This window comes from Pelodiscus sinensis, chromosome 25, assembly GCF_049634645.1.
Source record: "Pelodiscus sinensis isolate JC-2024 chromosome 25, ASM4963464v1, whole genome shotgun sequence".
NCBI classification, from domain to species: Eukaryota; Metazoa; Chordata; order Testudines; family Trionychidae; genus Pelodiscus; species Pelodiscus sinensis.
The window spans coordinates 12,279,780-12,305,958 of record NC_134735.1 but is presented as its reverse complement, the minus strand read 5'-3'; the positions used below and the strand labels follow the sequence as shown (position 1 = coordinate 12,305,958).

Below are 26,179 nucleotides of genomic sequence, written 5' to 3'. Positions count from 1 at the left end.
CTTGGGTGGAAGATTGACGGCTGGGTTTGTTTGTTTTTCTCCAAAGAACCCTTCTTCCTCCCCCACCCCTCTCCCCCAAGGTGCCCACACAGCTGGTGACGTGCCTGCTTGGGCGTGTAAAAAGTTTTGCCTGTTTTGTGAAGCTGGCTGCTTTTGTTGGTGCGAGTTTTTTGAGAGTGGAATTGTGGCACATTGGTATGAAGCTGTTGTCTGCCTGATTGCTGCCTTCTCAGCCCAGAGGTGGCTGCATTTTGGTGGTGGAAGAATTAGTTCTCTTCTGCCCGCCCTTCCCCCCGTCTTTGTGTGTGTGTGTTCTTCAATAAAATGTAGCACTTTAAAGACTAACAAGATGGTTTATTAGATGATGAGCTTTCGTGGGCCAGACCCACTTCCTCAGATCAAATAGTGGAAGAAAGTAGTCACAACCATATATACCAAAGGATACAATTAAAAAAAAAAAAGAACAAATATGAAAAGGACAAATCACATTGCAGAACAGGAGGGGGATGCAGGGGGGGGGGGGACGGAAGGTAAGTGTCTGTGATTTGTCCTTTTCATATTTGTTCATTTTTTTTAATTGTATCCTTTGGTATATATGGTTGTGACTACTTTCTTCCACTATTTGATCTGAGGAAGTGGGTCTGGCCCACGAAAGCTCATCATCTAATAAACCATCTTGTTAGTCTTTAAAGTGCTACATTGTCCTGCATTTTGCTTCAGCTACCCCAGACTAACACGGCTACATCTCTATCACTGTTCTTCAATACTGATTCTTGGTCTCTTCTAGGACATTAGCTTAGGAGTTCTGTAGCTGGTGGGATATGAAAGGGATAGTTTAGGAAGCTAACCTAGCTGTGACTCAGTCTGAAGACAATACTCTTCCTGAAGATATTCTTCAGATTGTTCTGAATTATCTTGTAGGCCTGCATTAAAACTGCTGCTTCAGGATATGAGCTGTATTCTTTTGAAGCAAGGGAGTTGATAGAGACAACAGCTTAAGGGCCCTGTCTACAAAAGGGAAATTTTCTAAAACTTTTAATGGGTGCCAACATTGATTCAACTCTTCTGTTAGCAACAGTGTCCTAGTGCAGATTGGGCAATACGTGTTCTTAACACCACCTTATATCTCTCTGCTAAGAAGAGGTTTGATCAGTGCAGTGTTAAAAATGTTGGCAAGCCGTCTGTGACATCCAAAGCTGCAATCAGGAGTGGAGCAGAACTGATATAATCAGTGGGTGGGGAATGCATAGAAAATATTCTTGGTGTAAATGGGGCTATAATTTACAAAGCCCTCTCTGGTCCTCTTGCTTGACTAGCACCCAGAAGTGTGGTCAGCCCTGTGAGAGAGAAAAGTTAATAGTGGAAAAATATGGGAGATCCTCAGAGAATGAGGGTGGCACATAGCTTGTCAGTTCTTCTGCAATGTTGCTTTATGGGGAATGGAGTAAACCCACACACAAACTGGTTGTCAGATGAGGAAGGAAAATAGCCACGATTTTTTTCCCATCAGTTCTAAATGTCTGCAGAACTTGTTACTATTAAAAGTCACAGGAATGAAAATGCCCTTTGTTGTGACTTACTGTACAGTAGAATTTCTGTATCGGTTTCTTTTAGTTTGACTCTTGTGTGGGTTTTTGTGTTAAGTTTTGGTTAAAGGCTATATTGAGCCTCTTGTAAAATGTATTATTAAAATCTTTAACAGACTTGTATAATATTTACAAATTTTAAAAACAGTAATAGCATGACTTTGAAAATCCATTCATTGACTCATGAGTAAGTGCAAAGCTATAAATGGCTGGTGAAAGTAGGTCAAACACAGCTGCAAAATTTGTTTTTATATTTTTAACTTTTTTTAATGTAATACCCTGGTTTGGGGAAGTTCCTCCCAAACTTCACAAGTCTACCCGATTCGAATTCTCATACAATCATCACTTTTAATGCTACTCCCCTGGGTGTGTTGGCAGTGGCAATGATTGATCTCTGAATCATAAAACATGAGCATCTACTAGCAGGATCATCAAGCTCAGTATGTGTAGCCCAGCCAACGCTAGATGGGGACAGCGAGTCACACTGAATGGATGTGGGTTACAGAAAGATCATCTTCCAAGGGAGAACTGAATGTCAACTCCAACTCATCTGATGGAGTGGGTTTTACCCATGAAAGCTCATGGTTCTATGTATTTTTGTTAGTCTCTAAGGTGCCACATAAGTCATTGTTTTTAAAGTTACAGACTAACACAACTACCCCTCTGAAACCTTTTTCCTGTCCACTTACCATTTTGCATGCAAATGGCTCTAGTACTTCTGCTGCTGGTGAGAGTCTTTCCAAGCAGCTGAAGGGTAAAATTAACAGGACTGTGGTTGGTTTCACTGTTTTCTTTAGAACCTGGTGAATAGCAGTGAAAGGGACAACTCAGCTATTGTTTGGGAAAGCTGTTGTCTATTTACCAGGCTGGTGGACCTCCATAAACATTTCATTTTGATTTTGCCTGGTAGATTTCTATTGAAGTTTTCTATTCCTGATTTACAGAAGTGTGTATAGCACAACCCATAATAATTGGAAAAGATGAGAAAATAAGAGTTGAAGACAGCTGAAATAAAGCAGCCTATAGGTAAGGCCCTGCAAATCCACAGACATCTACTTTATATCCACAGCCTCATCCATGGATATGGATGCAGATATCTGTGGCTCATCTTTGCAGATACAAATTTTGCATCTATGCAGGTCTCTAACTATAGGCAGTAGAACTGATAAAAATGCACTAATTTATCTGAAACGCTCTAGTTTAAAATCAAACAAAGTAGTGACTGACTAGTTGTACTATAGGATAGCTACCCACAGTGCACTGCTCTCTGCAGTGCTGCTAGTGAGGATACACTCCATTGGCACAAGCAGTGTGGTGTGGACGTATACAGCCAACTTAATTACTGCAAAGGCTGTATGTCAACTTAGAATCAACTTACGTTTGTGGTATATAGACATGCCCTTGCTAAGGAAAGAGGCATGGACCTGTAAAGAGGTGCAGAGCTATCACTACAGGAGACTTTAGGAATGAGTAATTGATAATGTTCCGTTGAGCAGAATTTTATACCATTGTCACTAGGAATTGCAATGCATACCAAATACACTTGATTTATTTGTAAGTTTTCAGTTCAGAACATGTCTTCTGATCAATGATTGAGTGGGTGACACAAATAATTAAAAAAAAAAACTTGTGTATAAATTAGGGATGTAAAAGAGTAGTCGATTAGTCAACTACCCGATAAGCCTAGGCAGAATGGTGGGGGGAAGCAGGAGCTGGTATTGGGACGAGCCGGCTTAAAAGCTGGTTCCCTCCAGCAAAGTCTCTGCATTGCTGCTTCACCCCCCACACACTGCTGCCTCTATCAGATGCAGCAGTGCGGGAGGCGCGTGGGAGGCTGCTCCGGCAGAAGCCCCTGGCTGCAGGAGTCCCAGCAGGGATTTTTGGGACCCACTGCAGACAGGAGCTGCTGCGGTGAAGCAGCCTCTGTTTGTGGCCAGCCACTGCGGACAGGGGCTGTTGCCAGAGCGGCCTCTGCGGCAAGTGGATCTGGCCATGAACATAAGCTGCTCTGGCAACAGCCCCTGTCCACGGCCAGCCTGGCTGCTGTGAACAGAGGCTGCTCCATAGCAGCTTCTATGCGCTAGGGGTCCCTGTGGGAGCTGGGACCCCCTGCAGACAGGGGCTGCTGGTCATGATGCGAGCTGGGTCCAGGCGCAACCCGCGCTGCAGCTCTGCAGTTCAAATGTAGTAAGAGCCAGGCTGCCTACATAACCGGCTCTTACTGCATTTAAACTGCAGAGCCGCAGCGGGCTAGCTCCTTCTGAGCACTTTCACTTATCAGCTAATCATGAAAAATGTGTAATAGACTGAAATCTGGTTGTCTGTGTGCTTTTATCCTATACTATACAGTCTTTATGGGAGAGACCAGCATTCCTCAAACTAGGAGTACTGACCCAAAAGGGAGTTGCAAGGGAGTCATGATTTGGATAGCTATACTTCTGTGCTGCCTTCAGAGCTGGGAACCTGGCCAATGGTGCCTATTCTCTGGCCACCCAGCTCTGAAGGCAACGCCCTACCAGCACCTGGGCACAAGTAAGGTGGCAATACCATATCATGCCACTCTTCCTTCTGCATTGCTGTCTTCAGAGCTGGATGGCTAGAGAGTGGTGGTTGCTAAAGATGCAACTCTGCAGACAGTAATGCAGAAATAAGGGTGGCCATACCATGCCATCTTCCTGTGATGCTGCTGGTGGTGTGGCTCTGCCTTCAGAGCTGGACTCCTAGGCTATGTCTACACTGCCAGCAGAGGGTATGCAAATGAAGTGCTGATTAGCATTTTGTTGTGCTTCATTTGCATAATCTACTCGACCTGTTTTTGCGCAAAAACAAGCAGTGTGGGCGTTTCCTTTTTGTGCAAAAACCCCTTTTTGTGCAAGAGCCTTCAGATTATGCAAGTGAAGTGACAAAATGCTAATCAGCACTTCATTTGCATGCTCTGCCAGCAAAAGCCAGCAGTGTAGACAAAGCCCTAGCCAGCAGCTTTTACTCTCTGTCCACCCAGCTCTGACTGCAGCGCCACAGCCAGCAGCAGCACAGAAATAAGGGTAGCAGTGCCACCTCCACAAACAGTAAGCTTGTGAACCCCTGCAATTGCAACACTGAAATTTCAGATTCAAATCTGAAACTGTGAAATATATTATTTTAAAAATCCTGTGACTGTAAATTTGATGGTGCCTGTAAGAATGCTCTAGGTAGGTGTGAAAAACACACAGTAGGAAAACTGGAAGTAATATCTGTTCCATTTTTTTGGGGGGGAGGGAGGAGGGGAGGTTTGAGCGTGGGCTAGCATGACACACCAAAGGCCCAATATTGTTTTTCTTTGCACATAACCTCTATAAAAGTCAGTCTTTGGCCCCTTCATTACCTTAAATCAGGAGTGGGGAACCTCAGGCCTTGGGGCCCGATGCGGCCCCTGACTTGCCTGGATCCAGCCCCTGAGATTCAGGACCCTCCCCCCTACATTGGGGGGCCTGTGCTGAAGTGTCTGTCCCACCTGCCACTCACCCACGGTGCTGGAGTACACAAAATCTACTAGCCTGGGCCCCCTGTGCTCTGGTGTGTCAGGGAGTGTCTTTCTCCTTCTCAGTCCAGGGCTTTTCACTTTGCTTTCTCACTTGTATGCGTCCCCTGACTTTTTCTGTGGGTCAGTGACCTTTTACTCAAAAAAAGGTTTTCCACCCCTGCCTTAAATCCTTAGTGATATGGACAAAATGCAGCTGTTTTCAGTGGAATAGGTGCTTAGGGCATAATGCTTACTATTTTGAGCAATACCCTTGTTTTTAATGGTATTGCTCTCAGTAGCAAGTACTAAGCCTAATAATATTGGCAGGATCAGGCTTTTAAACACAGCACGCACATTATAAGTGTCTAGAACAAACTTTTATTCTGTTTTCACTAAAATACGGTTCATAAGCAAATGAGTGCTCAGAACAGAACTACCCTGGAGAAGTTTACTTCCTCTCAGAGTTTCTGCAACTCTGCATGATAAAGAAAAAAATTGCATAATGTATTTTCTCTACTGGGGAGTGCCAATATCAAGTCTCCTACATATTGTAGCATACAGGGCAGGCTCATAAGGGCTTTGTGTAGATGTACACAGAATGGTGGCCTGCCCCAGAGTTAGACAATATTTTTATTTCTTTGCGGGCTTTTCTAGATTTTTCACTTGGGGGTTGGAGGGAAGTGGAGAGTGAAAGAGTACTCACTCTCTTCCCTTTTTCCTCCTCCCACAGAAGCTAACGCATGAGCATGAGTTGTGTGATGGTCAGATGCACAGTCTATAGGCTGCATGCTCAAATGCAAATCTCACACGTGTAGTAATAAAGCTAAAAAATAGTTCCAAGGTCCCACCAATTCTTGAAATTGCAGTGAAGCTTTCTGGTGAATACAGTCTGACTACTACTTCATTGAAACTGCAGAGCTGCACTGCGGGGGTAGCTCCTGGACCTGGTGCAAGCCAGGACTGAGCTGGGCTTGCTCATTCCTGGCTTGCACAGGGTCCAGCAGCCCCTGTCCACTGGGACCCCCAGGAGACAGGGGCTGCTGCCAGAGCAGCCCCTGTTTGTGACCAGCCCTGGCTTCTGATGTTCTACTTCACAGCAGCCTCCCCCACCCTGCACTGCTGCCTGATAGAGGCAGCAGCGTGGCGGGGGGTAGGTGGCATCACAGAGATGGTGCTGGGGGGAACCATCTTTTAAGCTGGCTCCCCCTCTTCCCGCTGCCTCTGATATAGAGGCAGCAGTGTTGGGGATGAAACTAGTTGAGAAGTTGACTTGACTACCCCCATAAGCCTAGGCTTTAGATCCAAGTGACTTGATAATTGTCTTCTCTGATGGCCTTGGTGGTTCTACGCTACACCCTCCATCTCAATTTGCATTGTTGCTTGTGTAGTTAAGATGAGGGGTAACCTGTGCTGTTCCTCACATTAATTCTGTGCAGTTCTCCCTACTATTCTGTGTGGTCTTGTTTTTAACCCAAAGTCCTTGAACCTGTGTTCAAGATTAGTAGTGACTTACACAGCACTGTAAAGCCCTTGGAGATAAACAGATAAAAGGTGCTTATAAATGATTGCTTCATTATTGAAGGCCTACATTGTTCTGCCCCTTCTGTATGTGAGTTCTGCCCTGAGGCCACCTACTAGACTGTTGTTCCGAGATCATGTGTGACCTGTTATATTTGAAGGTTATCCACTATCGTTCTTTGAGATAGCACACAATAGAGAATGGGATGGAACATGTATACCGGAGTTTCTTGCTAAAATGAATCAATTCTTAAAGTTGCTGTAAGAATAATAAACGAGCTCCAGTTTATTTGGTTTTCATTGGAAAACATTTAGCTATAGTTGCTCTTTTCCTTGTATGTCACGCTGTTTGATATAGACACTCTTCTTCCTGAAAAGTGCATATTTCGTGTGGGAAAACATGGTATTATTCTGTTGGATTGCAGTGTATCTGTTTGAACAATTCCTTCATGAAATGAAGACCTTTCCCCTTTTTTAGGTATAAATTGACTTGTGGTGAACATGTCCTCATTCCAGTACAGATGGTGATGGTATAGACCTGGAACCTAGGTTCTGTGGGCAGCTCGGCCACTAACCCTCCTTATGACTTAGACAAGTAATTTAACTGCACTGTGTCCCAGTTTCCCCTTCTGTACAGCTGGATTAATGGTTCTTACCTTCCTTTTGGCAAGCAAGATGAGAGAGATGGATGAAATGCAGCTTGTAAGATTGTTCTGGGAACAATGGGTTGTGCGTCTTTGTGATGCCTAGAAAAGGCTCCATTGCTGAAGGTGAAAGTAAGTATGCTCTGAGTACCTCGATAGAAGATGTGCAGTGGAAAAAGGCGAGTATTTCTTGTCCCCTTCCTGTCCTATTGTGTTATCCAGTAGTGGAAAAATACAATAATATTTTGGTCCCAACTGTTCAATGACTGGACTGTTCTGAATTTCTACTAGGAATATTGGTTCTGTTTTGTGACAGTGGGTTTGAAGTCACTTTTTTCACGGTAGTTCTGCATTAATTGTTCATATGCTGGATAGCTTTGCTAAGTGCTCTGTTGGCCTCTTATATTACCAGAACAGGACTGAGTGTGTTTCATTTCTTATGTTCTCTCTTTCAGTGCCTTCCTTTTTTCTACTTTTCAAGAGTCTTGCTTCAAGTCTCTGTGTGGCTACGTTCTTTTTATTTGCTTGGAGGAATGAGTGATGCTTTGCTTTCAACCAGCTCTTCACTGGGAGGCTTTAAGTGGCATTCAGAGGAGGCTATCAGCCACAATGTCTGATGGATTGATATAGCAATTCATGCATGGAGTACAAAAAACAGGACTTAATTGGTAGGGAGGGGAAATGGCAACCTGGGTTGAATGAACGGGTGAAAGTTCCCTGACTGCCCCTAGACTAGCAAACAGTGTTGTGAGTTGCTGTTGCAGAGTCCCCTTTGCATACTACTTGTGTGCCCAGTAAGGGAAAATCCACGTTCTTATACCTTTGGTCTTATAGCTGCATATGGAAGAAAGAACTACCCTGCTCCCCCCCCCCCCCCCCCCCAATCCTGTCTTTTCGATACCAGCAGCTGCTGTTCTGAGCCTCAACTGGAGGAAGACATTGTAACTATAAATAACAGTTCTATGTCCTGTATCGGACATCATAAAATAACTGACCACTTCCCCTTTAGAGGCTAAATTAAAAACCGTGTTATCAGCTGATTTGTACAAAATAGCATTTTGGTTTCTATTGAGAATTCAGGCTTGCATCAAGGATGTTGCTTCTAGGGTCTGGCTTTACATGAGAGGTTTTCATAAAGCAGCTTTAGATGATGGAACATGTGGTGAGCCTTGATCATCTTGTACCTCAAGACTTGGATCAGTAACAATTCTAATGCAATCTATTCTCTCTTCCTTGTGAAAATATCTGTTCCATGAAATAATGGTTTCAAACACTTAACCTCTCGAGATTCAAAACTATTTTTAATGGTGCAGATCTTAAATTTCTTAAGTGTCTGAATTGATAGATTCAGCCCATGCAAAAATTAAACTACAGTTAAAACAAACAAACAAACAAACAAAAAAGCTCCATTACTAGTAGAATATTCCACAGACATCTACTACTGAATCCTAATCAACATTTGCCTATCTTTCCAAATCATTAAAGCCTGATTAAAACAACTGGGTCTTGCTGGCATACTCTAAAGTTTTTTAAATCTGGTCTCTGGCAGACCAAGGGAGAAAATGAGTTCCAGAATCAAGGTCTCTTCCCTGCCAACAGTTAAACCAGGGTACTGTGCCAGTGTTCCCTGTAAGCTGAGTGCTTGGGTGATCACTCAGAAGAGATTCAAATACCACCCCGCTGATTAGTAGAGCGTCCACAGCTAGGTTTTGTTTCTACTGGTGGGACACATTTGCACGTGCTTCTATGTACATAAAAATGACTCCACACATGGATGGAAAAAATCCGCACATGGATGGAGAAGATTATTGGGAACATTGGTCTAGATAAGCGGGAACATTGGTCTATGCTTTCTCCTACCTCAGGCTTTGTCTTCACTACAGAAAAAGTTGTGCTCTTAACTCAAAGGAAGACAGGGCAGTTCTTAGTTTAGTGAGGCTGAATTCGAGCCTACTCCACTTGACTTGAAAAATCATGTGAAAACTATAGGCTGCTTTGTGTTGGATTTTGACTTGAATGTACATTTTTATGTAGGAAGGACAAGGCCTCAATAGTCTGGCTGCTGCTGAATTGTACAAGGAATGATGGCATTGTTGTCTGGAGAAGGGGTTAAATTCTGGTTCCTTCTAGCATTCTCTTCTTGTTGCTAAAGAGATTAGGCTCTTCACAAAAAGAGTAAAGGAACCTTTACCCTGGTATCCTGCCCAACATCCCATCACTGCCTTTCAAACTAAACAGTTCTGATGACCAGGCTTGAGAGATTATTGAGCATGTAATGGTTGCTGCACTCTCACTACGCTAGGGAGGATTAGATTTTTATTGGTGGATGTCGATACGTGTTAGCTTAATCAAACACACCCAAACTCATTAAAATATTTCCAACAATTATCATAAACATTTACAGAGAGGCAAAGTAAGAAAAATGTTGCTTGACAGCTTATTAGAGGCTGATTTAAAGATATCTGCTTTGATGTGATGTTGACAATGTTAGTTATAAAACTTTTAAGTTCCAAAGTCCACTGTCAGTAAAGAACTCTCTGGTCCCCTTTTTCCTGTAACTGTTAAAATTTAAATGGATCATTTTAAAAAGGCTTACAAATAAATATAGCTGTTATATAAAAAAAATTGCCATGAGTAACTTACTAATGTATTACTTTGGGTTGTTTAGAATATGAAAGTCTCCTTTTAATTGTAATCTATTCTAAATATGCCTAGTTCATAAATGTCCCCAGTGAAACAAGGTAAGTGAGGTAGTATCGTTTATTGGATCAACTTCTGTTAGTGAGAAGACAAGCTTTTCATATTACGGAGTTCTTGTACAGGGTATTTCACTATTTTAAACTAGCTATCAGCATGGAATGAATGTGAAGTGGCTAATTTTACTTCTTCCCCAGTCTGACTATATCATTCTAATATATAAATCAGTGAGATTGACAACAATTTAGACCCCCTCCTATAGATGAGGAAAGGGGGGGGAATCGCTTGGCCAGATATTAAGTACTGAACATCTGAAAAATGTGAACGCCAAGGAGAGGAAGAATGGTCTGGCATGGTAGAATGGGTAGGAGTAGGAATAAACAAAAGACAGTCTAGGCTTAGAACTGGTACAAAACCTATCCTAGAACTGCTCACTGGAGGGAGATTTTCACTTGGAATGTCTACACTACGGAACAAGGTCAAATTAAGATACGCAACTTCAGCTATGTTAATTCCATAGCTTAACTTGACTTTTGGCACTATCCACACTGCAGGAAGTTGAAAGGAGAAGACTATTTCTTCGACTTCTCTTATTCCTCGTGAAAGCAGGACTACTGGCATTGATCCGTTTGAATTAGCTGTCCTAATTAGACCGACTTATTTGAGCCCTGAAAGATTGACAGTGGCAGCTTCAATCTTCTCTGTAGTGTAGACGTATCTTTAGAGAACAGGATCTCAAGGAAGGTGTTGGAAGCCCTTTTATTTGCTACCATGGTTCAAGTTGTAAACTCAGTTGGATCTCCCCCTCCCCCCATCTCCTGTGTATTGTTAGCCCAGAGAAAGATTAAGTCCAGGTTTATACTGGTGTAGAAAATCAATTTAAGATCTGCATCTCCACGTATGAGAATTATGTAGCTGGAGTTGACGTACCTTAAATTGATTTTTTCTGAGTCGGCCCCACAGTGGGAGGTCAACAGGAGAAAACACTTAATTTGATTTCCCTTACTCCTTGTGACTCTGAGGAGTACCAAGAGCCTTACTTGACCAGCTAAATCGAACCCCAGTAGTTCGATCGCTGCAATGTGGACCTTTTGGTAAGTATAGTCAAGGCTTTAGTAGGATACTTGTGGCAGTAAAACGATAAGCATGAACATGTTTGCAGGATTGCAGTAGGTTCCCAAAGAAGCAATTGCTAGGTTTTGAATGGTTCCCATTTCAGTTCTTTTCCATCTCTGACTTTTAACTTCTCTGATGCAATAAAACATGTTTATAGATTCTGACGCTATATCCTGTTACTTTTGTAATTGCAAGGAATCTTATTTTGACTTTGTAGAAATGATTAGCTGTTTCCTCTAAAATTGCTTCTGACTGAAATCTCCACAGATATTCATAAAATAACATTTAAGACATCAACTTCCTCACATTTTCTAATGCCAAAGGTTAACTTAGAGTATTAATGCTGCAAAGATTAATTTAAGATATTAAATCAGTTCAGGCAAGAATACATGTACATATTGTAATTACTTCCTTTTCTTACAATTAAAGTAATTGGATTATATTTAATGAGCTATTTACATTTAATAATTAAGAAAAGACTTATCTTTCTAGTATTCCCCAAGTGTGGCAGTCGGGTGGGGGGGCACTCTGCTGTGATATAGTTATCTAGGCATGAGTTGAAACTGAAAGAACAGCTGTTCAGAAGAGGGTTAGAGCTGCTTCTTTGTTTCACCAATAAAATATAGTGTAGGATCTCTACCTGAAAGAGTATATTAAAGGACAGGTAGGAAAGTTTATCGGGCTTAGTTGCAAATGAGATATAACAGTTTGCTGTAAAACAGGTTCAAAATGTGCTCCTACTTCAGGGATAAGTCATTTCAAAAACTGCTTACATCAATTACAATGTTCTGCTATATGATGAAAATATACCAGTGTGATATTTGAGGCTTAATAAGGGCTCGTTGATTGTTTTATTATGGTGGTAAACACAGGACAGGCCCCCTCTTGTGGCTAGAGGAGGGTGGCAGGCAAGTGAGGAAGAAGACCTGCTATTCCTATTATCACTGACTCATTTTTGGAATGAGGTAGTGAGTGGTGCTTGGTTTAGCAGATGTACAGAATTTGCAGAAATTGGATTGTAGATTTGGGGAGACATTCATGTAGCAATGCCATGAGACTTCGATGCATTTTTTTAATATGACATTATTAGCAATGCAGCTGTTGTTCAGAAAGCTATTTGAAAATGTGTTGACTGGAAAGCATGTATTTTTAAGTAAATGTAGTGCTGTTAGAAAGTGCTAGGTTAAGAGCCCTGGAGACATCTGCCATTTTATCCAGAACTCTGGTTCTTTGTGGAAGATTACAGCGCAAGCTTCTTCCATGCTGTCCTCATGCCCAGCTAAAGAGTAATAGTCTCTCTGGCCCATTCAATCACTGGTCTATCCCCTGAGATTCCCAAGTATGCTGAATGAGGTGGTAGTAAAAGTCATGCAATGGACTCATCTACTGGGAAAGGGTTGAGACCTATTTATTTAACAGCTCTCAGATGCTAATGATACAAAATCTAGATCTGGGCCAAATGGGAATCAAAGTCCTAAAGATAAAAGACTGTAGTTTGTTACTAGTCCCCTGATCCATCCTGTCCCTGCAAATAATTGTAATATTTGAAAATCCAAGATGATACTTCTGGATTATCTAAATAATCTAAATTTCACTTGAATATTTAAAGCTAGTAGCTTTTTGCAGCAGAGTCACTAGTAACCATGGATCCCTGCCAAAATTAGTCAACCTTAAAAGAAAAAGTCAAGAACTCAAGTAAATATTTCACTGTTTCTACTCCACCTATTTCCCCTGCAGCTACGACAGCAAAAAAAGTCCAGTATTTAAGTAGCTGATCTTTTCTTTTCTTTTTTTTTTTAGTGTGTTTATGTGCTGAGGATGTGAAACTTTCTGCCGTTGAGTTTTAATTTCTGTAGATAATCAGGGCCAATAGCTGTGTATTCTGAGACTCAAATGTTGATTACAATTGTTTTAATTGTGCTATATTGATTTTTCTTTTGTCACTACTGTACAATTCTAAAGTTGTATTTAAATGTATAAGTTCTGTGTGTACACTTAGTCAAGGAGTCTTCCCACAGATAACCACTTTTTAGAGAAGAACTCTAATGTTTACATTCATTTAACTGAAAACAGTGTTAAACAAAAATGGTTATGTAGAAAGGCCTGCTTTTTCCTCAGTGGATTTTCCTGTTTCAATTGGATCATATTGGCTTGCTTTAGTGTGGTACAGTTTGATGGCCAACCCATTATGGGAGAGTGAGGTGGATTCTTTTCTGGCTTGCTCGTTATCAGTTATCAATTGTGATAAGTCTCAAATGAAGACCCAAGTTCTCACTCACACCTGTGCAATCCCCTTGAAAGCAATGAGTGGTGATGTGATGATGCATAAGCCAGAAAAAAGGACAGGTTGGCTTTTGGATTCTGCAGTGGGCTTGCAAGGGTGGCAGCTTGTGAAAAAAGAAAAACTCATTTGTAGACTGAGCAAACTAGAGAGGGAGTCCTTGAGAGACAATAAATGTAGGGTTACTTCTGGAGTTGCTTTTCGGTTTGAACTGCGTTTAAGTTTCTAGAAGCAGATCAAATTTTTTAGCATCTCCAAGGCTATTCTTACCCCATGTTTTCCTAGACCACCTCCTTCAACTCTCCCTTTCATAATGCTATAGGATCCCTCTTGTCAACATCTGGATTTGGTGGTTGAGGTTTGCTGATGTTCATTTATCTTCAGAGCAGACCTTGGGCAAACCTTCAAATGAGTGTGGATCCAGTTCAGGGAAATTTTTGTGTGTGTGATGGCAGGCAAAGGGAGGACTGAACTGACTTTTTGGTACTTAATGATCTGTAAGAGATGTTGAGCAATGTTTTCTCCTATGTGTGGGGGTTTTACCCACACACATCCTCTGACCTGTGGGGAGAATAGACCCTGTGAAAGAAAATAGTCCCAAGCTGCCTTGCACTGCTGACTCCTGTTCAGCTGCTGGCAGGCTTGTAGGCTAATGACAGATAAGCATCTGGCATGTTTTTGCGACTGAATACTTGTTACAACTGGTGAAGTGGAATAGTTTGTGGCATCACATGGCAGTTTGCTCTATAATTTCACTCCCCATTGCTCGGATGCTGAACTGATTGCTAGGTAGGTCTCCTCTCTCAGGGTAGCATGTAACAGCAGCAGCTCTGATTACTGCATCCCACTTCTCTGTGGCCACATTGTGCACTTGGATACTGCCATGAATTCTCAGCAGAACCTTCTGCTGACTTTTCTGTTTTTTCCCTGGATATCAGACTGCTTTGTCCTCCCCTCCCCACCCCTGCCTTTTGAGATTATGCAAAAGCCAGTCTCTCTGGCCATTACAGCTTGATGGGGGAGCAGTTTCTGCTGAGAGAAGCTTGAAATTTAAAGTAGAGTTGTCATAGACACTAGAATAAATGGTCAGTCTGCATTGGCAGGCCACTGAGTAAGTCCCATTTCATACTGATGGGGATTTCGTATCTGATTATTTCTTTCCTCTCATTTGCAAACCTGCTGGTGTGTCTAATACTCCCAGCTGCCCTCTGAGGAGCTTAGCTGGAGGCCAGTTCCTCTTTGCTATACTCTTTGTGTTTGTGAGGATTATTTGTAGCAATCAATGCTGTAGAAATTTTAATTTGATTGCTGGGGAAGAGTTATCAGTGACCCGAGCACACTTGAAAATGCTCCGTCCACCTCAGGTTCTGTTACATCAGACATTGTGACAGATATTAATTCTGGTGCTAAAATTTACTCTCAGACAGTTTCTAATCTAAGAAGTCACTTCTTGCATTAACTGTGAGGAATTACATTAATGCAATGCTAGTCATTCCAATAGCAGTGAGAAAATAGCTCCCATAATCTTGTAGGCAAAATAGTATGTATATATTCTATGTGACCTTTGTTTTTTTACTTCTTCCTCCTCACCAATATGATGACCATAGTGTTGGAGTGTTTTTCCAAGAAAAGAAAGCAAATAATTGTTTGTCAGCCAATGGTAGTTTTTTTTTCTTCCCCCACCCCAATTACATGGTGGGGAAGAATTTGGTCTTGATTTCAGTGATTTATTTTCATTGACAGAATTCCTGTAGGAAAGCAGATGATTAATCCTGGGATGTCACCGTGTGGCTTTAAAATTGACAAAGACTATTTCCCTTATTGTTCGTAGCATTTGGTCTGTCAAATAAGGTTTGCTGTCCAAGCCTTGTTTTTCAGAATGGTGAATATGGATGCTGCTCTGTCCAAAGGGCTTGTAGACTTGCAACAGCTATTTCAAATAGACAGATTGTACTTGATTTCAGTCCCGAACTCTGTGATTCCTGTAGGATCTACTGTAGCAGAACCAGTGTTTGCAGGATTTGAATACCCATAGTCAACTAATTCAATATACTTGCAATATCCAACTGACCAGAAGCTTTTAGTAATGGGACATGCACCGTAAACTAAGCTGACTTTCTGTTCCATGTGGTGGATAAGCAGAGACCAGCATTAGGAGTTGCGTTTCTCTCTTTACAGTCTTCTGTCCTATTAACTAGTTAATTTACCTTTTTGTTTGAAGTATTTTGTGCTAAAAGACAATTCATGGTTGCTTAGGGTTTAGTGTTCTAAATAGGCCATTCTCCGTGAGTAACAGGGAGGCACCTCTCCAGCTCTGGAGAAACAGGAAAGTATTAAGATCAGAGGGGGGGAGAGAAAACAAGGGGAGGGATAAAATGGAGTGAGTGCATAGTAAGTTTTGAAAATGGGAGGGTGCAGCTGGATGGAAGACTGCTAGGAATCTGGGAGTGGTGGTATGAGCTTCCCAGCATAAAAGAGTGCTGCAACATTTGGTAGATCTTTAGAAAGAACTTGGGTAATGGAACTGCAAAAGAAGAGATGTGTCAGCAAGGAGTAAGTGACAAATTGTGGCAACATTTGGCAGGGAGAAAGTGACAGAACTTACAGCTATGGGAGAGGAAGGAGGGGAGAAGGGTGGCTGTTGTAGTCTCCTCAGACTTTGGGGTGAGGAACAGAGACTTCCATTGTTAACCTGGAAACAAGATTTCAGAACTATCCCAATCTTCCAGGGTTTGAAAAAAAGTATTGTTAAGTGGGAAGGTCTCATGCAAGTGACAGGGACTTAACCTCAACCTGACAGTGTTGTCTACCTGAGTCTGCAGAGAAATAGCTCTAGCATCAGTGCTTCTGTTTACAGCTTTCCCAACCCAGCAGCCATGTGAAACTACCAAATCATGTTCTTGCTTGGAACAACAATGAGCAGCAGCTGGGGCACTGACCTTTTGTTCCTTGACCTGGTGTGCTGTCCCTCTGGGTGGTTGTCTCCCCCATCCAGTATTCTGTATCAGTCTGACTTGCAAGCGTATCCTCTCCATGGAGATGGCAGACCATTACCGTTGGTGTTTAGCCACACCCCATGTCACAAGAGGAAGTGTGTGGGTGCTTTAGTTCCATGAAATATTCTTCTGGTTTTGTACAATACAGGCAGTCCCCGGGTTACATGGATCCGACTTACATCGGATCCCTACTTACAAACGGGGTGAGGCAACCCCGCACTAGCTGCTTCCCCCCAGCAGACCAGGGAGACGCGAAGCTAGGCCCCCCCTCCCCAGCAGACCAGGGAGACGCGGAGCGGCTTTTCTCAGCAGACACCTCAGCTTGAGAATAAAGGACTGAGGGAAGTGAGGTGTGGGAGAATAAAACTGAGCTCTGGAGAAATGTTTGGCTAGAGTTTCCCCTACAATATGTACCAGTTTCGACTTACATACAAATTCAACTTAAGAACAAACCTACAGTCCCTATCTTGTACGTAACCCGGGGACTGCCTGTACTGTAGATGCTGAAAACTGCAGTACTGTATTTAAACATAGCCAAGTCTAAACTTTCAGTAACAAATCCAAATGACTGCTCTCCCAGGATGCTCTCACATCTCCGCTTCACATCTCATGTCATTTCATTTGAGTCGAAATATCTAAATTCATCTATCACACAAAGCTTGAAACATTTACCTGTTACCTGCTAGCCTGATGACTAGTGGCACTAGTCAGTGGAAAATAGTTGTTCTATCATGTCTTGCTACTTAAAAGAACAAAGTAGTTGCATGCTGTCCTTCGTGTCCCATATTTGTTTGTACCATCTAGTGAATTAACTCTCTCTAATGAATTTTTAAGAATAAAACTTTCTAGAAGTCTCCAGCATTCCCCCTCTTTTTTCCCCCATCCACATGCAGAATAAATTTGGTTTTGTGCACCAAGGCATGTGCAGATGTGCAGCACCAGTAAAAACACATGCTGCCTGCTGTGCGTGCTCTACTAATCAGTTGAGTGGTGTTTGAATCTCTCCTGGGTGGCCGCCCAAGTGCCCAGCTTAGAGGAAACGCTGGCAGTCTCCTACTTTAACTAGACCTTTTCTTTCCTGGCTTTGCTCACTGCTTTTCTGTTTTTCTCCTAGATCATGGTGCATTTGTCCTTGTGTTGTCTAGGCTCTGGCTACGCGGCTCTGCACATTGGACTATGCAGGTACGAATAACAGTGCGCACCAAAATGCTGCATTGTAACTCCCCTGCGTGGTGGTACGGGGAGTTAGACGACTTCATTAACACAAACTAAGAACCTTTTAGTCCACTCCCACAGTGCCCACACAGGGATGTTACAGGGCATCACTTCAGTACGCGCTGCTATTCATGTGTCTTGTCAGAACTGCAGTGTAAGTAAGCCCCTAATATCTAGTTTCCTTTCTCAGAGTTCTTTTCTACCTTCTCCCCCTCACCATTTCTCTCTCTCTTACACTTCCCCCAAAACACCTTTCTCAGTATGTTCTTTGTTTCTAATCAATTGCATGAGGCTTTTCTTCCATCCACTTGCACGATTTCCAAGCCCTGTGTATGACACATGTAGTAACTGGGGGGGATAAACCTAAACAAAGAGTGATATTAAAGATGAGGGGGCATCAGTGTCTAAATGCAGTGTGCTGTTGAGAACCACTCCACCCCAAGAGCTGCTGGGAAAAGGGAGAGGAGTCCGCCATTACTAAAGGATACTGTCATTGGACCTGCTCAGAGGCCCCACGCGTCATGTCTGCCTTGTCTCTGGCTAGTAACTGCATAATTAAGCTGAAGCTTTGAATTTCTCTTACTGCTTCCCTCCCCCGAATCTCCTAGCTATTGAGAGGGCAGTTGGCTGTCTTTCTGTAACATCTCCTGTACCCTGACCTTCTCCTCTTTCCCAAGCCCCTAGCATAGATAAGCTGCTTCAGTATAAACGGTGACTTTTGCCAGTATTGTTTGCTTTAGTTTAAAATAAATTATGTAAACAGCACAGTATAGACAAGTCCTTATTTTCTGGGGGCTGGAGCCAACATAGTTCTAAACCAGTGGCTCCTAATAGGAGTGTGTCCTGCCCTCAACACGCACACACATTAGATCAGCAGTAAGCTCATCCTGTGTCCCTTCTCTGTAATAATCTAGTTGCTGCAATATCTTTTTTGTGGGGTGGGGACAGGGTGCATTTTCTTTCCTGTCCTCTTTGGTCTCTTAGTGTCTTTCCTGTGTTTTAAATTGTACTCTGGTGGTTTTCCCCTCAACAGAAGACGACTTCCTGCTCTGCTTGGGTGCTATGCCCCTGAGTAGCTTGATGGGACCAAGCTACATCTGCTTGTATGAGTGAGAGCCAGAGAAACAGGAGAAGCCTGAGCAAGTTAGCTGTTGCCTAAGATCATAGCCCCATATATTCAAGTTGCTGGTGTGGCCATTGTTATGGGATGCTTCGGGGAATGCTGGTTTAGCTAAAGCAAAGAAACCTAATGTGATGATAAAATTTAAGTCCACAGAATGCATGGAATTTAGGATTAATGGTGGAGGTTGTTTATCTTACTCTGTACTTTGATGGCCTTTACACTACTCAAGCATGGTGAGGTCTGAGAAGGAGGGATTTCAGTCCTATTAGATTTTCCTGCTTTTCTTGGGTTTTAGGTTTGGTTCATCAGTGTCACTTTTATTAGTGTTTTTGGTCTTTTGGAACCTTTTGTTTCACAGGAACAAGTGATTAAATGACTTATTTATAATGGAGTTTGGTGGTACTGTAAGATAGCATACCCTGCAGTGTTCCAGACCTTGAACTCCTCTGCACAAATGGTTCAAATCTGGAAATTCAGAATCTGGTTTGTGAGGTAATAACCACACCTTCTTCTTAACATCCTAGTAGAAAAGCATCCAAGAAGGACTCCTGAACCTGAAAGATAAGCTGCCAGCTGCCTCAGACTATTAAAGGGTGACTCAAAGTCAAGAGCAAGCAGCTGACTGTTTTATGGTTCTTGGTTTGTTGCTGTTGGAGACAGGAAGCTATGTTCCCCAAGCTGTTAGCTTCCTGTTTTATTTTTACACCCATCCTGAGCAGCTCAGCATGTCCATCACCAGGCAGGCATCTGCTTCTATACTCTAGAATTTTTTCTCATCTGAGTTACAAGGAAAACTGTTTTCCTTCTTAAAATTAATCAAAAAGTTGGGATAGATTTGCCTTTGTTAGACGTTTTGGAGATGGATCTAACTGCTTGTGCTGTGCTCAAGTTATTCAGGAGTTGAAGTTTCATTCTGTTTTGTGGGTAGGAGGAGGTAAGAGAATTAAACTGTTTAACAGTTAGGCACGTTTGCTGTTGTAAAATACCAGGCAGGCAACAGACCCACACAATCATTTTCTGAAGAATAGCTTTAGAAGTTTTGTGTTTCATAAGTGTTAGAAAAACTGGAAATCGGGGTTGGAAATTCCTTCTGGCTGAGTGTAGTAAGATCAATTTTGATTTCTTTCAATGATGTGATCTACCCTCATAGCCTTATAAAGCTACCAGTGTGGTAAACCGCTAACTCTAAAACAATGGGTCTGGGTAAATGTAAGCCACACAAAGGAATTTCCAAGGGAAGAGGGGTGCAGCCTGCAGGATAAGAAACAGTCACCAGAAAGTTTCCTGGTCAGCTGCAAGCCCTTCCTGTTGTCTCATGTAAGCCCTTGCTGTCTGTGTTGAAGGAATGAGTCTGTTCAGTGCAGAGGCATCAGTGGGAAGGGTAGTGTGGCAGCAGCAGTAATATAAACAGTTCCTGCTCATCTAAGATGGGTAGTTTTCCATTGCTGCCTCTACACCTGAGCCAACAGGTTTCTGCTTCTCCATGGTGTGGAACAGCAGGATCTTTATTTTTGAAGAACCAGTTTTATAAGGGTGGGGAGGAAAAAAATGCCTTATAAATGAAGCTGTTTCAGAGCAGGAACTCTAGTGTGCCTGGAATCTGCGGGTGAGTAATCCTTTCCTGTTTCTTTTTTGGGTTGTTTTTCATCTTTCAGAACACTGCCTGAAGTGGGTCCACCATGCCGTTAGTAACGAGGAACATTGAGCCAAGGCACCTGTGCCGTCAGACGTTGCCTACCGTTAAAAGTGAGCTGGAATGCATGACCAACATCACCCTGGCAAATGTCATTCGACAGCTAGGGAGCCTGAGTGAGTACCACTGTGAGCCTGCATGCTGCCCTCAGGAGTAGTTAGTGCTTTCTTTAGCTTGCTATTCCTGCATTCCTATTTCTCCCCGCTCTGCCCTCCCTGGGTAATGCTAAAATGTTTTCTCTCCTTCTCCTACCAATTAAAAAAAAAAAATTGGAGAATAGGGGAATAGAAGAGCTGCAGCAAAACTGTAGATTGAAGGATGGAGCACGGTTCGGGGCTATAAAATGGGAGACTCGGAGTGGCCAGTCCCTTGTTAGAGAATGCACCTGTATTGCATCGGCTATTAATTGTAGCTCAACTGTGTTAAATTTACAATAAAAAACTTTTAATGAAAGGTAATCAGAATGAGCACACCGCATCTGGCCTGATTGCTCATGCTACATTTATTGCATTACAAGGCTGAAAGTCCCCAATTAGGACTAAGAATTGCCTCAGATATTGGAGTTTGCAGGCCGCATGTTAGTTCAGCGGCACAAATGGCTACCACTTGATGGTTTGGCTTTCTGGTGAGCTAGCAAATAGGCTTATGAGGGGCAGAGTGAAAATATTGGGCCCAAGCTTTATAACAAAAATAAACTGAAAGAATGGCTGTGCTGTACCAACATCTTTTTTCTCCTTTAAAATGTTCTGGTTTCAGATTTAACCCCCTTTTGCTCAGTATCGCTTTGTTGGCCTGCAAATGCCTTGATAAACAGATTCATACATTAATTTCACTCTGGAAGTACCTATGTTTCCTTCACAGGATAGACCCTTTCTCTAGTGCAACATGAACATGGGTGAGAGGATTCCAGGCACAATCCTTCCTATTTCTGCAATAGTGAAAACACATCACTGTCACTAAAGCCCCTGGGCTGCTTCAAGGTTCACAAGTAACTGATACCAATAGGCCTTGCATTGTCTGTTGCTGAAAAGATCAATGTGCAGCAATGGATAAGACCAATCTACACATCCGTTGTCAATTGACTCTCACTGTGTGGTAGTTAGATGTGATTCCTGAGATGGTTGCGTAGCATCAGGGCTCTCTTAAAATCCATCATGTGCACGTGAAATGAGGAGGGGGAGGGCAGCAAAGCTCTTTAATTCCCAAATACAGAGAGTAAGCTGATCCAAATCCAAAAGGCATGCCAGGGGTTAGTGTGACAGAGCACCAGCCAGATCCCTCAGGCTGAGACCTTCTTTATGCACTTCACAATATTCAAAGCACCTCTGCTTATCCCTCAGCACAGAGAGAGAAGTGCTGGAAGCCACATCACAGCCTGGTTCCTTTATCAGGAGGGTACCAAGGGAGCCTCGCTTTGGGGTGTGGGGGAGGGCCAATCACAGACACAACCAAGAGGGCTGTAGGGGAAACTCATGTGAAACAGGCTATTCTTATTGATGCTCATGCACATCACTGTACATTTATTTGAGGGTAATGGGGAGGGAGGGAAATAAAAATGAGCATTTTCTTCCATATGCACCCACAGGGTTGAAGACAGAATTCTAAGTACTGTGGTCTTTGGGCTAATTACTGCAGAATGTTGAAACCCAGATAACCATACTTGTTGTCTGTACATTATTTTGAAGATGGGAATATGATGTTTTCTTATGTGCTGAATACTGTAGTAATCTGAAGACAGTTCAGTAAGTGACAGCAGACCTGTCAAATGAATAATCAGCCATGCCTAGTACACCACTACCTCTTTACAAAGGCACAAACATAAAACTTGTGCAGCATTTATGTTCCAGAGAGTTTGCCCTTTGTTACTATGACAGCCGGTAGCACTTTGGAGAGGCAGTCTGTGCATTTCTGTTAATTCGGTAGAATCATAGAAGCTAGAAATGGGAAGGAACTACTAAATCATTGTCTTCCAGCCAATGCAGGATAAAGATAATCTTGATTGTAATTTTCACTCTTGAATTAAAATCAATCAGGCAGCTAAATCCTTGAAAACTAATCTCTGCTCGCGTCCAAAAATGTGCATGAAATACAAAAGCATATACTGCATCCTCTGCAGTAACTGCATGTTGACACATTTATGCAATTAGAGGAATTCACCCAAGCATCTGGACCAGTGCAAGTAACTGTGTTTGTCTCATCTTTGTATAGTTAAAGTGTACTGCTCAACACTGCAAAACAACAGTTTGGTTTTTCCCAGTATCTGTAGCCTTTTCCTTGTGAAATTCAGAAATGGGTTTCAGATGTTGTTAAAATGGAAGTAAATAACAATCTTGTTGCATGAGGCTATGACTATGAGGTCTGTCAAATTGCATTATAGATGAGTCTTCCCTCTCCTTTCATTGTGTCATCCTTTGTGAAATGTGTGAGTTGCTCTTACAGTGAGGTAGAACAGAGTGGATGCTTAATGAAAGCCAGTTCCAATGATACCGGTCTGATTCCTGTGTCTGAGGGATTGAATAGCTTCTTATGAGTTAACACAGAACAGCTGACAAGATGTGTCAGCAGGGCAAAGGTAGTGCCCCGTATTAAAACCAGGCATACAGGAAGGAGAAACACATTATACGCAACCTGCATAGAGACAACGGCCGTAGGCCTAGATGCTGGGACTCTGAAAGACACAAGTTGAGCACGCTTGTATAAAATGACTGCAGGGAAAGGGGCTTGAGCTTGGTACTGCTTCAAAGAGCAGACTCTACTCAGGTTCGTAGATGTCATGGAAACAGCTGGACTTGAATAATGGCCGAGTGTTTTTTCACTTCCTTCCTTCTGGAATCACCTGTTAGAAGTGCAGTTTCCATTTTACCCGTATCTCTTGTGCTAAAAGCCAAGATTTTTTTTTTTAAGAGCTCTGAAGTTGCATCTTCATTTAAGCTCCTGATGGACTGGCAGGGTTTTTCAAAAGTGCCCAGCTCTTGACGGGCTCCACTGACTTCGGGGGGAGCGATGGCTCTGTGGGGCTCTTGAAAGCCAGACCACTGATTAGAAGCTAACTTCAGGCTTCTGATTTTGATGGTCTTGGCCATAAATATTTAGCAAGTCAGGATTCCTCACAAGACGGGGTAAGGGCAGCTTCATCCTTGCACGGCCTTCCTGCTCCAGACACTGTTTGGGGACTGGCAAAGCCACCTGGCAACCCAGCCTGGGCAGATTCCACCTCCTGAAAGGCTGCGGTCAGAGCTGAACAAGTAGGACCCTTCGGAGGTGGAATCTGCCCAGGTTAGGCTGCCAGACGGTGTTGCTGGTCCCCGAACAGTGTCCGGGGCAGGGAGCAATACCAGTCAGGGCCTGGGCACTGCTCTGGATCAGCCTGCCGCAGGAAATGGGGCTGCTGCCATTGCTTGGAGGGGAGACCCCATGTAGAGACTACAGGACAGCTGGACCTGGGGAAGTTGGGGGCCTTCCCGGCTGCCAAAGGGCCTGAAGCGCCATGCGGGAGCAGACCCCCAGGGGAGGCGGTGCAGGGTCTAGTGGCTAAGGGGTGGTGCTGGCTGCATGCTGGGGGAAAGCAGCCACTGTGCCATGTTCCCTTCTGGCAGCTGGCTATGGTGGGTGACTATGTATGTTGGGTGGGCTGAGCTTAGGCTTGCTGTCCGGGGGCAGGGGTGCAAGGTTGTGCGCCTCCCAGGCTGGGGCTCTCAGCCCCCAGCCCAGGGATCTGCTTCAGCTGGTGCGAGGCCTGGGGTGTGGCCCACTCATGCCGGGAATGGAGGCAGGCTCTGTGTCCTCAGCCACTCGCTGCCCCCTTCTCTGCCACGCCCCGAGTGGCCGCCCCAATGCCGAGCCGCCCCAGTGGAACCCGTCGCTGCAGTCCAGCAAGCCCTGAGGCATCACAGAGGGGAGGCCCAGCAGTATTTAGAGCGATGTGGTCAAGGGGTGGCGGAGTAGCAGGGTGTGCCTGCCTCTGCATGGTAGCGCCCAGTGACACACCCCTTCCCTGCATGGCTCCCTGGCCCTCTTTCCATCCTCCATGTGTATCCTGACATCCCAAAGGCACCTGCACTCTCTGACCCTCTTTCTCTGCCTCCTTTCCATTTCGTCTGCCCTCAGACATCCCCCTTTCTCGCTTCACAGCACCCCAGCAATGCCACCTTTGCTGCCCCTTCTCTCCAGGCAACTGCTCAGATCCTGCTGGCACAGCACCTGGAGCAGCCCCCCCTCTCAATCCCCCCCCCCCCCCCAGAAATTCGTGCATAGGGACCTGGTGCTGTTTCTTTGCTGGTTAGGTTGCCTGTTCGTGGGAGCGGGCAGGGCGTGCATAGGGAGGGAGGAAGGAAAGGGGATAAGGGTGTATGTGGGGATGGGCGGTGTGGTAAGGTGGGATGGTGCGGGTGAGGGCATATAGGAATGGAGGAGGGATGGGCAGTGTGGGGATGTGGAAGGGGAGGGGCTAGGAAAGGATGGGGGTATAGGAATATACAATAGGAAGGAGGTGAGAATAGGGATAGGCAGTGTGGGATGGGGGGGTTAGGACGGATGGAGTGGTAGGAATGGAGGTGGGGGGAGGGATGGTGGAGGATTAGGGAGCATGGTGGAGGTAGGAATGGAGGCAAGGGAATGGGGGTGTGGGAATGGAGAATGGAGGTAGGGCAAGGAATAGGGTTGGCTGTGGGCCATGGACTGTTTTATTGGTGGGTGGGGCAGGAGTGGGATGGGTGTGGGCAGGGGGAACTAGCTGGCGATTGAAGGGAACGAGCAGGTGGGATGGGCCAAGAGCATTCAGATTGAGGGGCCCATCCAGGGGTATGGTGGGTGGGAGCGGAGAAGGGTGCGAGTGAATTGGGGCCATGGAGAGCGCAGCTGGGCTCGGTGTAAGATGCAACAGCAGCCAGTGAGAGGGGTTTTGGTGAGCATAGCAAGCAGGGGGCAGAGTCGCCTGGTGTGTGTATATAATAATCTTGAAAGCATCAGTCTTTCAGGTGCTGCTATCTGTAGAATCTAGAAGGTCAGTATCCTTGTCTGTGAATGTGGCTAAGGCTTTAGGATGAAGATTTGAATAGACCATATACCGTATTTTCCGGCGTATAGGACGACTTTTTTTATACTAAAAAAAATCCCCCAAAAATCGGGGGTCGTCTTATACTGTATGTACCGCGCTGAGCCAATCACGGCAAGCGGTGTCATCTATTAATGCATACAAAGCCTGCTCGGATTGGCTGAGTCAGAGAGGCGGGCTATTACAACCTTTGCCAATCCGAGCAGGCTTTGTATGCATTAATAGAATACACCGCTTGCTGGGATTAGCTCAGCGCAGTACATACAGTATCAGCACAGGGACGTTCTGTATGTAGCCGAAGCTACAGTACTGTATTACCGCACATCCAGCGGCCTAAAAGATTAGGGACGTTCTGTAAGTGGGTGTACAACAAATGGCTGGTAGAAAAGACCCCATCATGGCTCCAGCAAGAAGGAAATTGCCTCGGAAGGGGGGGTAGTCTTATACGGCAAGTATAGGCCAAAACCTATGTTTTAACTGGAAAATTAGGGGGTCGTCTTATACGCCCAGTCGCCTTATACGCCGGAAAATACGGTAGTTCTAGATTACAGTTACCATTCAGGAGGTCTTACTGCAATGCAGTAGTTTATAATTTGGGAGCCCTTTGAGGTACCATACAGCAGTAAAATCTAGCTATATTTGCTTGTTAATAAACAGAACATCATATAACCCTAAAGGGACTGCCAGCTAATCTGACACAGAGTAATACAGCACACTGTCAACTTAGCTCATGTCGACCAGTTTTGGTTACTTTA

The 26,179-nt window shown here is 43.9% G+C and overlaps 1 protein-coding gene across 3 annotated transcripts in view; it reads left to right on the top strand.

The window, feature by feature from the left end:
• WASF2 (WASP family member 2) overlaps positions 1-26,179 on the top strand; it is a 45,198-nt gene that overhangs the window by 679 nt on the left and 18,340 nt on the right. Inside the window, exons 2-3 of one of the 3 annotated variants that reach the window (XM_075908844.1) lie at positions 17,455-17,522; positions 20,334-20,487. In XM_075908844.1, coding sequence (XP_075764959.1) covers positions 20,358-20,487 — 130 coding nt within the window. In that variant the 5' untranslated portion in view covers positions 17,455-17,522; positions 20,334-20,357. Of the gene's footprint in view, positions 1-17,454; positions 17,523-18,921; positions 19,613-20,333; positions 20,488-26,179 lie in introns of those variants that run through there. The other 2 variants (XM_075908845.1, XM_075908843.1) reach the window with 2 other exon arrangements.